Here is a 17,333-nt window from a genome sequence, read left to right on the forward strand (position 1 = left end):
CAAACATTAACCCAAACATATATGGCCAATTAATATACGATAAAGGAGCCATGGACATACAATGGGGAAATGACAGTCTCTTCAACAGATGTTGCTGGCAAAACTGGACAGCTACATGTAAGAGAATAAAACTGGATCACTGTCTAACTCCATACACAAAAGTAAATTCAAAATGGATCAAAGACCTGAATGTAAGTCATGAAACCATAAAACTCTTAGAAAAAAACATAGGCAAAAATCTCTTGGACATAAACATGAGTGACTTCTTCATGAACATATCTCCCCGGGCAACAGAAACAAAAGCAAAAATGAACAAGTGGGACTATATCAAGCTGAAAAGCTTCTGTACAGCAAAGGACACCATCAATAGAACAAAAAGGTGTCCTACAGTATGGGAGAATATATTCATAAATGACAGATCCGATAAAGGATTGACATCCAAAATATATAAAGAGCTCACACACCTCAACAAACAAAAAGTAAATAATCCAATTAAAAAATGGGCAGAGGACCTGAATAGACAGTTCTCTAAAGAAGAAATTCAGATGGCCAACAGACACATGAAATGATGATGCTCCACATTGCTCGTCATCAGAGAAATGCAAATTAAAACCACAATGAGATATCACCTTACACCAGTAAGGATCGCCATCATCGAAAAGGCAAACAACAACAAATGCTGGCGAGGTTGTGGAGAAAGGGGAGCCCTCCTACACTGCTGGTGGGAATGTAAATGAGTTCAACGATTGTGGAAAGCAGTATGGAGGTTCCTCAGAATGCTCAAAATAGAAATACCATTTGACCCAGGAATTCCACTTCTAGGAATTTACCAAAAGAATGCAGCACTCCAGTTTGAAAAAGACAGATGCACCCCTATGTTTATCGCTGCACTATTTAGAATAGCCAAGATATGGAAGCAACCTAAATGTCCATCAGTAGATGAATGGACAGATAGAGTCCATAAACAAAGAAGATGTGGTACATATACACAATGGAATATTACTCAGCCATAAGAAAAAAACAGATCCTACTGTTTGCAACAACATGGATGGAGCTAGAGGGTATTATGCTCAGTGAAATAAGCCAGGCGGAGAAAGACAAGTACCAAATCATTTCACTCATATGTGGAGTATAAGAACAAAGGAAAACTGAAGGAACAGAACAGTAGCAGGATCACAGAACCCAAGAATGGATTAATAGTTACCAAAGGGAAAGGGACTGGGGAGGATGGGTGGGAAGGGAGGGATAAGGGCGGAGAAAAAGAAAGGGGGCATTACGATTAACATGTATAGTGTGTGTGGGGGCACGGGGAGGGCTGTGCAACACAGAGAAGACAAGTAGTGATTTTACAGCATCTTACTATGCTGATGGACAGTGACTGTGAAGGGGTATGTGGGGGGGACTTCGTGAAGGGGGGAGCCTAGTAAACATACTGTTCTTCATGTAATTGTAGATTAATGATGCCAAAATAAAAGTAAATAATTAAATAATTAAAAAAAAACATTCAGGTGCCTTTGTACAATGATTAGAATGGCCAAAACACAGAGTGCTGAGAATACCAAATGCTCTGGAACATGTGGGGCAACAGGAAATCTCATGCATTGTTTTTGGGAACTCAGAATGGTGCAGCCACTTTAGAAGTCAGTTTGGCATTTTCTTAAAAAATTAAACGTACTCATTATAACTCAGTATTTGTGCTCCTTAACGGTTACCCAAAGGAGTTGAAGATTTATGTCCACACAGAAACCTGCTCATGGACGTTTATAGCAGCTTTTTTCATCATTGTTAAAACCTGGAAGCAACCAGAATGTCTTTCAGTAGGCAAATAGATTAATAAACTGTGTTACATCCAAACAGTAGACTGTTATTCAGCACAAAAAGAAATGAACTATCAAGCCATGAAAAGACATGGAGGAAACTTAACTGCATTTTGCTAAGCAGTAAGCCAATCTGAAAAAGATATATACAATATCACATTCTAGAAGAGGCAAAACTATGGAGAAAGTAAAAAAATTAGTGGTTGCCAAAGGTTGGGGGTAGGGAAGGAGGAATAGGTGGAGCACAAAGGATTTTTAGGACAGTGAAGCTACTCTGTATGATACTAAATACCACAATGAGAGATACATTTGCCCAAACCCATACAATGTACAGCGTGATGAATGAATCCTAATGTAAACTATGGACTTTGGGTAATAATGGTATGTCAGTGTAGGTTCATCAGTTGTAACAAATGTACCACTGTGGTGGGGGATGTTGATAATGAAGGCGGCTATTCATGAGTGGAGGCTGAGGGTATATCTCTGTTGTTTTGCTGTGACCCTAACTCTGCTCTACAAATAGAGTCCATAAACAAACACAATTAGATACCACTTCACACTCACTAGAGTGATTAAAATTAAAAAATTTGATATTACCACGTCTTCAAGAGGATGTATCGCAAATGGTCTTCTCATGTATTATTGGTGGGAATGCAAAATACCACATCCATTTTAATAAAATAGTATGGTAATATCTTATAAAGGTAGATGTGGATGTAACATATATGCAAGTCTCACTCCTAGGTATTTACCCAAGAGAAATGAACGTATATGTCTACAGAAATACTTCTTCATGGCCCAAAACTGCATGCAACATAAATCTGATCAACATAGTCCAACAACTAGTGAATGGAAAAGCAAACTGTGGTATATCAGTATTACAGAATACTACTCCGTAATAAAAATGAATGAAGTAGTAACACACACACACACACATACCTGGATGAAAATAAAAAATATTAGACTAATTGAATGAAGTTGAATGCAAAGAAACTATGCACTGTATGATTCCATTTATATGAAATTCTAGAAAAGTTAAAACTATAATGACTGAAGTTAAATCATTCGTTGCCTGCACCAGTTCCCAGGTCAGGGAGGTGACTGGCTTCAAAAGGATATCCTGAAATTTTGCAAGGCAATAGTACTGTTTTATATCTTGATTGTAGTGGAGGTTTCATGACTGTACATAATTACGAAAATTTATCAAACTATTTAAGTGAGTGAGTGTTATTGTATATAAATTACATCTCAATAAAACTAAAAATCGGTTAAAAATTGTAGATTTTTGGTACTCAAATATCTTCAGTTAATTTTCCCCTTGAGCAAAAATTGACCCATGAACTTTTTGCTTCTATTTCTCAGCACTTCAAAAACAAAATGAGAAAAGAAAATCAAGGTTAAATGGTAAATAATATTTTTGTTTCAACACCATAGAAATTATAATTAATTTCATAAATAAATAATTTTTGTTTTTCATATCTTCAGAGTAAAAGCTATGAACCAAAGGAATGTTGTCTGTCAATCCTAGGCAAAAGCTTTGAGAACTATTGTGAGAATTAAGATCTCTAAGTCCTACCTAGCCTTCTGCAGTCACAATTGCTTGGCCCTCAGATGCCATTAAGACAGGACAAAATGAAGCCAAGGAGTATGTTATGACAAACTCGATCTTTGTTACCTTATCCCTAAATGAAGCCTTGCCCTTGGTGAGCTGCACTGGACGACATGGACCTGCCTAAGATTTATTGGTGCGTTATGCCGTAAGTGGATAGCCTCTAAGCTTGTTCTCTGTAATCTCACCATTCTTAAGCAACAAAATGCCAGGAAAGATAAACTTGAGGTGCCAAAGAGTGGGTTTTTATAAGCCCAGGACTAACCTCTTTTCAAGCCTAGGATTCTTGGGTTTTCCCATGACCTGGGGCTGGAGGTATGAAGGAGGAAGAACCTCTCCCAACTCTGCCTTACCTCACCAGCAACCTGGGAACAATCTTGATAGAAAAGTAATACAAAGAGTAAATAAATTTGCAACAGCTAAGCCAAAGAAAGGAGAACCCAAAGAGATTATACCTTGAAGAAACTAGAGCTAACTAACTTCCTTATCACCTGGAAACCTTCACCGCCACCCCACCCCCAAGTACTGAAGACATCAGTTCCCTTTATCTTGAGCTCTGTCAATTCTTTGTACCCCAGGATAGGAGGTTGGGGAAGCTTTGAGCTCCCCTTGCAGGCAGAGTGTTCATTTATGTCAGAAACCAAATAATAGAAGTAGTAGATGATGAACAAAAACTGCCCTTCACAGATCTTCTGAAAGACCTTTGTGAGTAACCAGGGTTTCCTGGACGGTATGCTCTCAGAACAAAGTGGAATTAATCTGTGACCTCTTTTATTTCCTATGAAGCAGTTCTGCTAGTTAGTTACCAAAGTGGCTGTGTATCAGAAAATAGTTCTTCCTAGTCTAACTGCAAATATAGATAAGGGAGAAATGAAGTATGTGGACAATGCTTTTGGAAAGCTGGGCATTTACATATCTCACAGTAAAGGATGACTCCTAAATCATGAGAATCAGGAATAATAATTTTTAACATTTCAACATATGGCTCCTTAATAATATCTTACACTTTTTTATCTTTGCATAATAAAATAACAAAATTTAACATTCAGTTAGAGCCAAATCATTATTTCAAACCTGGTGGTATCCTGTGAGTTTGGCTTTTAACATAATCTGCTTGACATACTACAGGAGGGTATGGTACTGCGTTCACTGTAAAGTACTAGCAATGTTTTTGGTATTCATTTTAGATCTTGATGTCATTGTGAACTCCAGGCCATGCACACTGATTTGTTCCCACTATAAAATTAGGCATTAATAGTCAAACTCCTGGAAACAAAGTAGAAGGTGGTTCCAGAGGCTGGGGGGAGGGAAAAAGAGGAGCTGTTCAATGATACAGAGTTTGTTTTGCAACAATGTACATATAGTGTTTTATACACTTAAAAGCTGTTAAGATGGCAAATTTTTTTTTTTTTTTAATAATTATTTTTTATTGAAGGGTAGTTGACACACAGTATTACATTACATGAGTTTCAAGTGTACAACACAGTGGTAGAACATTTATATACATAATTCTAGGTTCCAGCTATCACCCTACCAGGCTGTTACAATATCTTGACTATATTCCTTATGCTATACATTACATCCCGGTTACTTATTTATTTTACCATTGGAAGTCTGTCCTTCTTTTTTTTTTTTTTTTTTTGTTTTTTTTTTGTGAGGGCATCTCTCATATTTATTGATCAAATGGTTGTTAACGACAATAAAATTCTGTATAGGGGAGTCAATGCTCAATGCACAATCATTATTCCACCCCAAGCCTAATTTTTGTCAGTCTCCAATCTTCTGAGGCATAACAAACAAGTTTTTACATGTAGAACAAATTCTGACATAATGAATAAGTTACATAGTGAACAGTACAAGGGCAGTCATCACAGAAACTTTCGGTTTTGCTCATGCATTATGAACTATAAACAGTCAGTTCAAATATGAATACTCATTTGGTTTTTATACTTGATTTATATGTGGATACCACATTTCTCTCTTTATTATTATTATTTTTAATAAAATGCTGAAGTGGTAGGTAGATACAAGATAAAGGTAGAAAACATAGTTTAGTGTTGTAAGAGAGCACATGTAGATGATCAGGTGTGTGCCTGTAGACTATGTGTTAATCCAAGCTAGACCAGGGCAATAAAACATCCACGTATGCAGAAGATTTCTCTCAGAACGGGGGGGTGAGGTTCTAAGCCTCACCTCTGTTGATCCCCAATTTCTCACCTGATGGCCCCCCTGCGACTGTGCCTGTCTTAGGTTGTTCCTCCCTTGAGGAATCTTACCCGTCTCTGGCTAACCAGTCATCTTCCAGGGCCATACAAGGAAATGTGAAGTTGGTAAGTGAGAGAGAAGCCTTATTGTTTGAAAAAGTTAGCTTTTTACTTCTTTGCATATTTATGCCCTGTGGCTTCTATGCCCAGCATTTGTCTTGAGGTATCTTTACCACTTGGAAGAATTATGATACTCGGTAAATTTGATATGAGGCACGAATTCTATTTAAGGGTTGTAATTAGGAAGGAAGAAGAAAAGCTATAGAAGTAGCAGGCGGAAGAAAACATGGGAAGATTGATTATTTCTTTGATATATCTTCTTGTAGAGTAACTTCAGCATGTATAGGTTTTAAGCTACTACTTAAATTGCACACACACATTAACATAATAGGAGTATAGTTACATAACCAAAGCATATCTGTAATTACCAGCCATCTGCATTGAAACCAAGAAAACCAGTTAGGCACCTTAGGCATTTGTGAAAACTTATCTATGATATGGTGGATATTGTCCAAATGAACTTGAACAGTCTGAGAGAAATCAGACAAATTAAAACAACCCATTCCTGGGGACTGTTCACATGCCATATGTTCTTTTAACAATAAATAGTTTGTAGTTGTAAGACTTTGGAGCGCTACAATTTGCACTTCTCCAAATTCTTGGTTGAGTTCCAACAGTATAGATCCAGTCCAATTTTGTTGTTTTACTGTATGCACAGGCCAGCTTAGATATCTCCTTCCTCATTCCCATGGCAAGTCCAGGAACTGGTGGGATGAGTGCATCTACAGCTGTAGCAGTGCGTGGATCTTTGTTGGGGTTTTTTGATGATCATCTTCTGGCATGAGTCTTCCAGAGGGTGCAGATGTTGGAAGTTCTTTTTCATATCGTATCTTAGTTCATTTTCGGGGTAGCCCAATTAGGCTTTGATCCTCTGTACAAACACAAACAGACCCTTTGCCTACACTTTTATATGCCCTTTATACCCTTGTGTAGAACTCGTTGGAGGTTACCACACAGGAACTGCCCTTTTTTTTTTTTTGCTATCACTAATCTACACTTACCTGACGAATATTATGTTTACTAGGCTCTCCCCTATACCAAGATGGCAAATTTTGTTATGTTTTTCTACCACAATTTTAAAAAATTTAGTTAAACTTTGAAGAGATACTGAAATAACTTATCTAACCCCTGAAACTTTATTCTAGAAGTTCTTAGTTGGTTCTAATTTTCTTGAAGTTGTAGTCCCAAAAGCATTATTTATTTACAAACACTTACAATAATGCAACTGGTACACAGCAAGTATTGTATAAATTTAGCTCATTTAATCCTCATCACAACCCTATGAGTAGGTGTTATTTTATTTTCTACTATTTTAATGGATATTTTCAAATATACAGAGAATTTGGAAGAGCTGTATCTTGAATACCCTTACTTTCACACTCTAGATTCTATAATTAACATTTTGTTGTATTTACTTTATGTCACATCTGTATTTATACCTATATTCGTCCATTAATCCATCTTATTTTTTATGCATTTCAAAGTAAATTGCAGATATCAGTACACTTTGAGGGAAGGTATTTTTATTATCCTTATTTTATAGCAAAGGGACCTGAGACAAAGAGAAGTAATTTGTTCAAGATTTCACAGCTTTTAAGTGATAGAGCTAAGATTTGGACCAAGCCTGCCTTAATCACATCTACAGAATACTGGTTTACATATATTAATTGGTATTGCTATAAAAAATAATTTTATGGTCCTATAAATTTGACAAATGCAGTATCTCAGTCTCGAAGATTCACATGCATTTTTTATATTGAAACATCATTGGTAGACAACCTTATATTGGTTTCAAGTATATAACACAGTGATTCAACAGTTACCCATGTTAATAACTCCTCAACCTACTAATGCAGTTACGATCTGCTAACATAGAAAGATGTTACAGAATCATCGGCTATATTCTCCATGTTGTACTACCATTCCTGTGCCCAACATATTATGATTGAGAAATTTTGGATTCACATGCATATTTGCATGGCACAGAACCTGTGACCTTCAGCAGTAAAGAAACCCATTTAACTTTGTTTAAGCCAACCATTTTCAACTTTGTTTGACTTGAAAGCACATTTCCCCCAAACATAACACCTATTAATATCTCATAGGAGAGGACCAGGATATAATAGACTTTAAAAATGCTCATCTATATGATATCCTAATTTTGTTTATTTAAGACAATATATTTCTGAAGTTTATATTTTTAAACATAGTCCTAGAATTTTAAGTTGACAGAGATCTTAAGAGTTTATTGGGACCAGTGCTTTCATTTCAGAGATAAGGGAGCAGAGACAGAGTGACTGATGCAGGAAAAATCATGCGCAGGTACATAGTGGCAGAAATGGGAGTAGAATCCAGGCTAAAACCTGGGGATGGTGTTTAGTAGACAGTAAATATTTGCTGAATATGTGAATCATCTTTTAAATCTGTCCAGTTTTCTTTCTACTACATATCAAGCTATATATTAGAATTTGTGGTTATTTTCAGATCATATTGCTAAGTAGAGAGTTTATGAACATTTTGTTTTTATGTAACCTTTGGTACAAATGATATATAGTTACTGAATTCTTAAAAAAGAAGTTTTTATGGTATAACATATAGAAAATTACACAAAACATAGCTGTACAGTTTAACAAATAACTATAATGTGAACCCTGGCTTAATCATCCAAATCAAGTAATAAAACATTGCTTATACCTCAGAAGCTCCTGTGGGCCCCTTCTGTTACTGATCCCCTCAAATAATTTCTTTTTCCTCTTTCTTTTTTAGCTAATTTAACAGGACATGCAGAGAAGGTGGGAATTGAAAATTTTGAGCTTCTGAAGGTCCTAGGAACTGGAGGTAAGTCTTAATTTTTTTTTAAGGTTAAAAAAGTTCTTGTTATTCTTATAACAGCACTGATAATCCCCAATACAGAAATCAGCTCAAATTTAAAAAGCATAAAAAATCCAGTAGGAGAACTATCAAAGAACATGAACAAACAGTTCATAGAAGAAATACAAAAGACAAAATTTGAAAGAATTGGCAAGGATTTAGGAAAACCGATTTTTTTTACCCTGCTCTTGGGAATGTAAATAAGTTCAATCTTTACACAGCACACAATATTTAAAAAATCACTAACATTTATAGAAAGCTTGTTACTTGCCAAGTATTCTGTGAAATACTTTATACTGATTGACTCATTTATTCCTCACTCAATTTTATTGATATTCAGTGCTTATTCTTTTTAATAATGAAAAACTCAAGACCCTTCAAAAATCTGTGAGTTTGGTTAAATGGAACATTGATCTGTATGTTCTTATATATATTCATTCATATGTGTGTATATATATATATATATATATATATATATATATATATATATATATATATACAATCTGTATAATGAGATTGAAATTATCTGATTACTAACATTTTTGAAAGCTCTCCGTAATGTACTAAGTCTAAAAAAAGGCTACAGGAGAGAATGTACAATATACCACTTCCATAAAAAAAAAAATAGTATCAATCTGTCTACATGTATATATGTGTATAGAAAAATCTCTGGGATATACACAAAAATGATAGCAGTGGTTGTCCCTGGGAAATACAATTTTAGGTGATCTTGATTTTATGCTTTTCTCTGCCTTCTGAATTTTTGCTACTCCTGTTCTTGCTGCTCAAGAGTCAGGGCCTCATGGGTGTGCCACCTGTGAAGTCCAGAGATCCCTGCATTCAGAAGAGCACTACATTTGGTTCAATGCTCTGCTTTCACTGTTCTGAAATCTAAATAATTCATGAACAGGGCACCTCACGTTCATTTTGCACTTGATCCTGTCAGTTACCTAACTGTTCCTGTCAGGAGTGTTCCTGGAATGTGCTGCTATGCAGTCAACACTGCTGTGAGATCTTGCTACTCTCATTTTCCTTCCATGAGGTAGAAGTGAAAAAGAGGATATTAATTTTTTTTTCCATCTTCAGCAGACCTGTTGTCTCTTTCCCTGGAAGAAGAGAGAGCCCCTTAAAGGGTAGACCATTCTTCTTTTCCACTGAGGTTTAGTATCACATTCTCAGGTGCCTGTGTACCTTCCTAGATTCCCAGTCCCTAACAGGATGGATTGCCTCTGAGCTTTTAAGGGTATTTACCCATACTTTCCAAATTACTTTCTTCTGGGCTTCCACAGTCAGTCCTAGCCACTGCTCTACATGTATGTTTAAGTTCATATATATAATTCGTCTTTACATCATTTGGTAATGAGCCTTCATGCATAGTGCTTTGCTATACAAGGTCTTCATCATTTCCCTTAGTAGTTTAACATATTATATAGAGTCAAACTTCATAGCTGCCAGTGAATAGGACTTAGAGTTTATTTTCACCAACTAAGCATTTTATTGTCAGGAAGAGTATATATAGACTGATTGTCAACTGGAAAATGTTCCTGTGCATTCTGTCCTTCAGATAATTTGTAAAGATGTATTTTTCCCCCCGAAACTAGCCCCATTCCACCCTATCACATCCTTTTTCATACTAAAATTTAAATGTTGTTACCTTTTATGCTTTTTAGCAAAAGCAAAAACTTAATAAAAACATTAGTACAATTAATTAAACTATTACATTTTTACTTTTGCTTTTGATTAACCCAATTGTTACTGATTTTGTTTAAAAAATAAATTTGTAGCTGCTCTTTTAGAAAATAAGTTATGAAAATTCAGATTAAGGTCATGTTTTTTCAGTATCAATAGAAGACTTCTCTATAGCAGAATACACCTTGAATCTACAGATCTTCCCAAGCACTTTATTAAAATGTAGTATGTATTAATTTTTTCACTGAATTTTATAGTATATAACAAGAGTCATGAAACTAATTCAGTTCCTTCATCTCTCAAATTTATATTTGGCAGTATATTCCAAATAGATGAGTAGAAATAAAAAAGCAGTTTATTTTCTCTTTCTGATGACAACTTAGATATCCTAGAATATTCCTCTTATTTTTAAACTCCAGAATGCTATCTAAAAATACCTTTATAAAAAACTCTATTCAACTGTATAGGTTGAATAGGAATAAGGAATAAGGAAGAATAAGGAAAATCCTTGGTATCAAAAAGGAAAACAGGAGCAGAATCTAAAGAAGTAAGTACATTCCCTGAAGGCAGAGGTTATGCTGGGGAAATCTACCAGTGAATTGTGAGCTAGTTCTCTGGATTTGCCATTTTCACACCTGGTGTGAGAGAGAACATCTAAGGCTCCCAAGAGGTGATAAGACTACTGCTCAGAAAAAGACTAAATGAGAAAAAATCCAGCCTGCAAAGGGAGATGGAGAGGAAACTTTTCATTTTAGATTTGGCTGTGAAGGGAAGAAAAAATTACCAAAATCCATCCCAGAGCATTCAAAACATAAGACAGGTATCATGCAATTTTGCAGTTTGAATTGATATGCACTTGTGTGATTCCAGAGAACAAAAAACAAGTAAGAATTTGGTTTATAGTAGTACTGAGGTGGTGGTATTGTCGAGTGCCTAATAAAAGCAAATGGAAATCCTTTGGAAGAATAAACTGTTACCCAGACCTTAAAGAAGTACCAAAGAAAGTTTACAGACATGATCTTACTATCAATAACCACAGATATCCAAGAAGCAAAGAAGCACAAGTGAAAGAAGTGAAAGTAACAAACAGCAGAATGAGACCCACAGAGATGGTTGGAATTGTTAGATATGAAATATGATATACATGCTTATATGGTTTTTAAAATTAAAGATTTAATAGTAATGTTAAGGAACAAGGCACTTTACAAACTGACCAGACATATTTGGAAAAGAACCAATAGTACTTCTAGAAGTGAAAAGTTAATTCAAACTATAAGCTTAGTTAATGGTTTTCTAACAGATGAAATGTAGCTAAAGAGAGAATTAACAGTTTGGGAGATGAATTTCAGGGAAATATGCAGACTATAGAATGGAGACAAAAGAGGTGGCATATATAAAAGAGAGATTAAGAGGACAGACAGAGAAGAAATAAATTTGTCTTAATCAGAATCCCAGAAGGAGCTAAGAGAGTAAGGAGAAACACTATCTAAAGAGATAATAGCTGAGAATTTACTAGGATTGACTGAACATATTATTTGCAGATAGTGTTGGTGAGGATGTGGAGAAATGAGAACCCTCCTACACTGTTGGTGGGAAAGCCAATTGGTACAGCCACTATGTAAAGCAGTATGGAGATTCCTCAAAAAACTGAAAATAAAAGTACCATATGACCCAATAATTCCATTTCTAGAAATTTACCTGAAGAAAACAAAATCACTGATTCAAAAAGATATATGCACCCCTGTGTTTATTGCTGCACTATTTACAATAGCCAAGTTATGGAAACAACTTAAGTGTCCATCAGTAGATGAATGGATAAAGAAGATTTGGTCCATATACACAATAGAATATTATTCAACCATAAAAAAAGAAATCATGCCATTTGCAACAACATAGATGGAGCTAGGGGGTCTTATTAGGCTAAGTGAAATAAGCCAGGTGGAAAAAGACAAATACCATGTGATTTCATTTATTTGTGGAATATAAAAGCAAAAACAAACAAAACAAAATGAACAAAATAGCAGTAAACTCATAGACACTGAGAAGTCGCTGGTAGTTACCGTGGGGTAATTGGGATGCATTGGGGAATAAAGTTGGGAGGGGGAGGGGGAAAGGGGGCACAGAAATTCTCAATCATAATATAACTTGGTCATGAGGATAGTAGAACAGAATATAGTCAGTAATTCTGGAACTTCTTTCTATGTTGACAGATAGTAACCACACTAGCTGAGGTGAGGATTTAATAATATGGGTTGCTGTTGAACCACTGTGTTGTATACTTGAAACCAATATAAGATTGTATATCAATGATACCTCAATAAAAAAGACAAAAACCACATGATGATCTCCATAGACCCAGAAAAAGCATTGAAAAAAATTTGACACCAATTCATGATAATCATTCTCAACAAACTAGGAACAGAAAAAAACCTCCACAGCCTGATAAAGGACATCTATGGAAAACATACATCTAACATCATAAATAGGCTTATTTATTGAAAACTGCAAAAACATTATTCAGAAAAAAAAGGAGCTAAACAATGGACAGACATTCCAAGTTCCTGGGTTGGAAGACTCAGTATTTTTCATGTGGCAATTCTCCCCCAAATTGATTACATATTCAATGTAATCCCTCTCAAAATCCCAGCTGGCTTTTTTTTTGCAGAAGTTGACAAAGTGATCCTAAAATTATATGGAAATGCAAAAGACCAAGAGTAGCCAACACAATTTTGAAAAAAAAGAGCAAAATTGGAAGACTTACACTTACTGACTATAAAACTACAGTAATCAAGACATTGTATTAGCATTGATTTCCCATAAAGGCACCAGTGCAATTCAATGGAAAAAGTATAGTCTTTTCAACAAGTGGTCCTAGGACAACTGGGTATCAACTTGCAAAAAGGTTGATTTTGGACCCTGAACCCACATCATACACAAAAATAACTCAAAGTGGCTCATAGGGCTAAATGTAAGTGCTAACACAACAAAACTATCAGGAGAAAATCTTTGTGATCTTTGGGTTAGGCAATGAATTTTTAGATATAACATCAAAAGGTCAACCCATAAAAGGAAAAAATTGATAAGCTAGACTTCATCAAAATAAAACATGTTTTTGTGATTACCAGAATTAAGGGATGAGGAAGGTGGTCAAAAGGTACAAACTTCCAATTACAAGATAAGTAAGTACTAGGGATGTAATGGGCAACATGATGACCATAGTTGTTACCACCACTGTATGGTATATTTGAAAGTTGTTAAGAGAGTAAATCCTGAGTTCTCATCACCAGAAAAAAACTTCTTTTTCTTTTCTTGTGTCTGTATGAGATGATGGATGTTAACTAAATTTACTATGGTAATTATATATAATATAAAATCATATCTCATGACAACATATATGAAGTCAAGTCATTATGCTCTACACCTCAAACTTATACAGTTCTGTTTGTCAATTATATCTCAATAAAACTGGAAAAAAGTTTAAAAATTTTGCAGATTTAGGAAACAGATCAAATCCAAAGTATAAAGAAACTCCCACATAAATGCTTCATAGGAAAACTCTTGAATGCCAGAAAGAGAGAGAGATACCTGAAAACCAACCAGAGAAAAGACTTATTTTAAAGGAACAATGATTTGATTAGCAATTTTTTTTTCCAGCATCAACCATGAAAACCATAGGAGAGTGGAAGAATGTCTACAAAATGCCCAGAGATATTAACTGTCAGTTAGAATTGTATACCCAGCAAAACTTTTTTTCCAGAGGAGAGAGCAAAATAGACATTTTCAGACTTGTAAAGCTGAGTGTGTTTTCCACTAATAGGTCCTCACTAAAACAGTTTCTAAAAGAGGTATTTGTAGGGAGAAGCAAAGTGAAATCAGGAGATTTTCTGAAATGCAAAAAGGATTGATTGGTGAGCATAGAAAATCGAAACAATATGGTCAGTGTAAAACCATAGTTGTAATGTTGAAATTGAGAGGTTAACAAAAGAAAACTGAAATACTGGGACAAATATCATATAGTTTGAGAAGTGATGGGAGTTAGTGTTCAGAAGTAGGTTCCTCAAACTTTAACATGCACAGGAATCTTGATATCTATAAATTTCCAAAATGACTGAATAAAGAATAGAAAGCCAGACAGTCATATAATGAAGAAATTGGTAAGTAAAAATCCTCTGACTAGGAAAACACTTGATAAAGTTTTCAGAATAAGTTAGGCCAAACTTTCAAGTCATAGATAATTCTAATCTTCACAAACTCTGAGAACAAAAAAAGTGGAATTATTTCCTCTAGTTCATTGTTTTTGGCTAGTATAATCTTGATTCCAAAAACACACAGAGTATGCAGAAGGAAAATTATGGGCCAGTTTCACACATGTGAAATTTTTAATACCAGATTTATAAAATCAAACCGTGTGTATATTGTCTTTCAACACATTTAATACTGTGCCTCATTATCTATCTGAACTTCTTGACTGGTTTGATCACAGGTCTTTAAGATGATTCTGCAAAGGTGAGGAAAGAGTTTACTAGTAATGTTTTACTCTTGCATTTGCATTTCATGCTTCTTTGCCACCCTAAAATTGGCCTATTGTTAGCCATGGATACTGATTTTCCTTTTTGTCCTCTGATGGTATATTTGCTTGCATGAGAAGATGGAATAACTAAGAAATGTCATTGTAGGTATTTCTGTATTGAAAATCAGTTTTGATGACTAAATGAAGTAGGTGGAAACTTTTATTATGAATATAATAAAATCTCAATTTTTATTAAAAAATTTCACCACTGATCTTTCCATTTCGTTACCTTTTTAAGATAATTTTTTTCTGGCCTTTAATTAGAATAATAGAAAAGCCTCATCAGATGTCTCTACATGTCATGTCAGGTTTTCTTTGGAAGTGAAACTGAAAACTCTTCTGATGAATTTTTATATATTTTGAACTAAAAGAAATGCTGTTCATCTAATATCTTGAAGACTTCATGGAATGTTGGAATATAGAAGATTGGCTTTTTGATCTCATACTTAAATACATGTAATATTTATGAAAAAACTCACTTTTATTCAGAGTTTTGGTTTATTTCTTTTTTCAGCTCTCTTGTTTCTTTTGGTTTATCACTAATCTGTTGATCAATTTCCTAAGGCGAAACTTGGAGACAATTTTGATTCTTTTCTATTTTGATCTTTTTATTTCTTGTTTCTCACAAAGTCCTATGTTTTTCCTTCAAAATGAACCTGGTATTTACCTTTTTATTTCTAGTGCTGCTACTCATGTTACCTTATGCATGGATTGTTGGGGTTTTCTTGTGTGTCTGTCTCCCAAGTTCTCTCTTCCATTTTATGCATTTTATACATATTCTGTTATAAATAATATGCAGCATCATTAAAATTCAATATTATTGCACTATTCTTTGGTTTCAGAACTTTTAGTGCCTTTTTTTTCTAGTTAATTATGCAAGTCCAGATTCTCATCTTGCTTTCAGGCTTAGCTCAGTTTTCTCCTGCCTTATTTCTCCAGTTACCCTGATATTCTGCCTACTTCCTGGTTTGGTTAATTTTCTTTCATACCCCTGCAATTATGTGTACTTTTCCATCTTCTGGTGCCCTACCTTATCTTGTTCTCCCATCCTATTGCAACTCCTCTTTTCTGCCTGTCCAAATCCTCATAATTGTTTTATTTTCTGAAATGCAACACTGAGAGGCTATGTCAAGAACATAGCACTGAGTGGTTCTCTGAATTTTCCTTCACATCTACTATTTTCTTCTAGATTATAAACTCTTATGGTCACTCCTATATATTTTTCTAACCCTGTTGCCCTGCCCCATCCCCATGGCCCATAAGAGAATGAAGCATAATAATAGTCTAAATAAAGTATGTAATTTATGCTCTTGTCTCAGCATTATTCTTGAGATTGATAGTCCCAAGTCCAGGAAATACCTTTGATTCATCTTTTAGAATTATTTTGTTTCATGATGAAATGTTGGATTATTGTTGAGAATAATGATTGCGTTTTTATTTCTCTCCTTAACTTTTCTGCTGCCTTCCTTTTGACCACTTTGCTTTCTTTGAGACATTCATCCAAGTATCAGAGAAGAAAGTCTTTAAACACACCCACTGTATGCATTATTAGGAATTCGGATGCCTGCTGAAGTGGAGCATGAAGGTCTTAGCTAAAAGACTTAAGTATTCTCTTTGAATTTTCTTTATTCATCATACATGATCTGGTACTTTGGAGATCTTTTGCCGTTATGACAAGAAAGATAAGTTTTTCCATGTAACTGTAAAGGGTACAGCTGAGTTGGTTCCCTTTTCCAGTTTTTGGGCTTTGGCAGTTGTGAGGTACTTGGGTAGGTATTGAGGGTCACTTAAAAGACTCAGGTTTGAATCTTGACATTGCCGTTGCCCTTTTGTGTTTCTTGGGTAAATCACACGAACTCTGCGAGCCTAAGTCCCTGTTGGTGTAAGTTAGTAATACCTATCTCACACTGTTCTTATAAGACTGATGGAATACTGGATAGGAATTGCCAATTGCCAAAACACCATCAGTTGAGGTTATTTGTTGAACAGGGAGCTCAACTATTAAGCTGAATACTAAATTAGAAGAACAAAATTTTTTAGGACTTATGCAAAGATAGATTATTAGTTACTTCATTTAGTCATTCACTCTGTTGGGAGTAATTTCAACTAAAGTTATATTTCTAGTAATTATGAAAATCTAACAAATGACAAAACAGTTCACAAATGAGATGTTAATGAAATTTCATTGGCATTTCTAAGTTGATTTGTGTATTACCTTAAAAATAACAGGTCAAAAGAAAATAATTGTATTTCTTTTTTTCTCTCTCAACTATTCAAATATTTTATATTCTAAATAACATTTTTGTGTATGTTAGGTTAACAGTCTTATGCTAAAATATGCAAGAAATGAGTAATACAACATATAGATTGCCTGATACATAGTAAATGCTATATAATCTTCAGCTATTTATACAGCTGAATGGGAAAGAAGCCCAGCTTCTAAAAGAGCTAAT

At 34.8% G+C, this 17,333-nt stretch overlaps 1 protein-coding gene across 1 annotated transcript in view; it reads left to right on the forward strand.

The window, feature by feature from the left end:
• Positions 1 to 17,333, forward strand: part of RPS6KA5 (ribosomal protein S6 kinase A5) — a 204,621-nt gene that overhangs the window by 58,237 nt on the left and 129,051 nt on the right. The window contains exon 2 of the mRNA XM_036882248.2: positions 8,517 to 8,588. Coding sequence (XP_036738143.2) covers positions 8,517 to 8,588 — 72 coding nt within the window. The remainder of the gene's footprint in view (positions 1 to 8,516; positions 8,589 to 17,333) is intronic.

The sequence above is a fragment of the Manis pentadactyla genome, chromosome 11 (assembly GCF_030020395.1).
Source record: "Manis pentadactyla isolate mManPen7 chromosome 11, mManPen7.hap1, whole genome shotgun sequence".
Taxonomy (NCBI): domain Eukaryota; kingdom Metazoa; phylum Chordata; class Mammalia; order Pholidota; family Manidae; genus Manis; species Manis pentadactyla.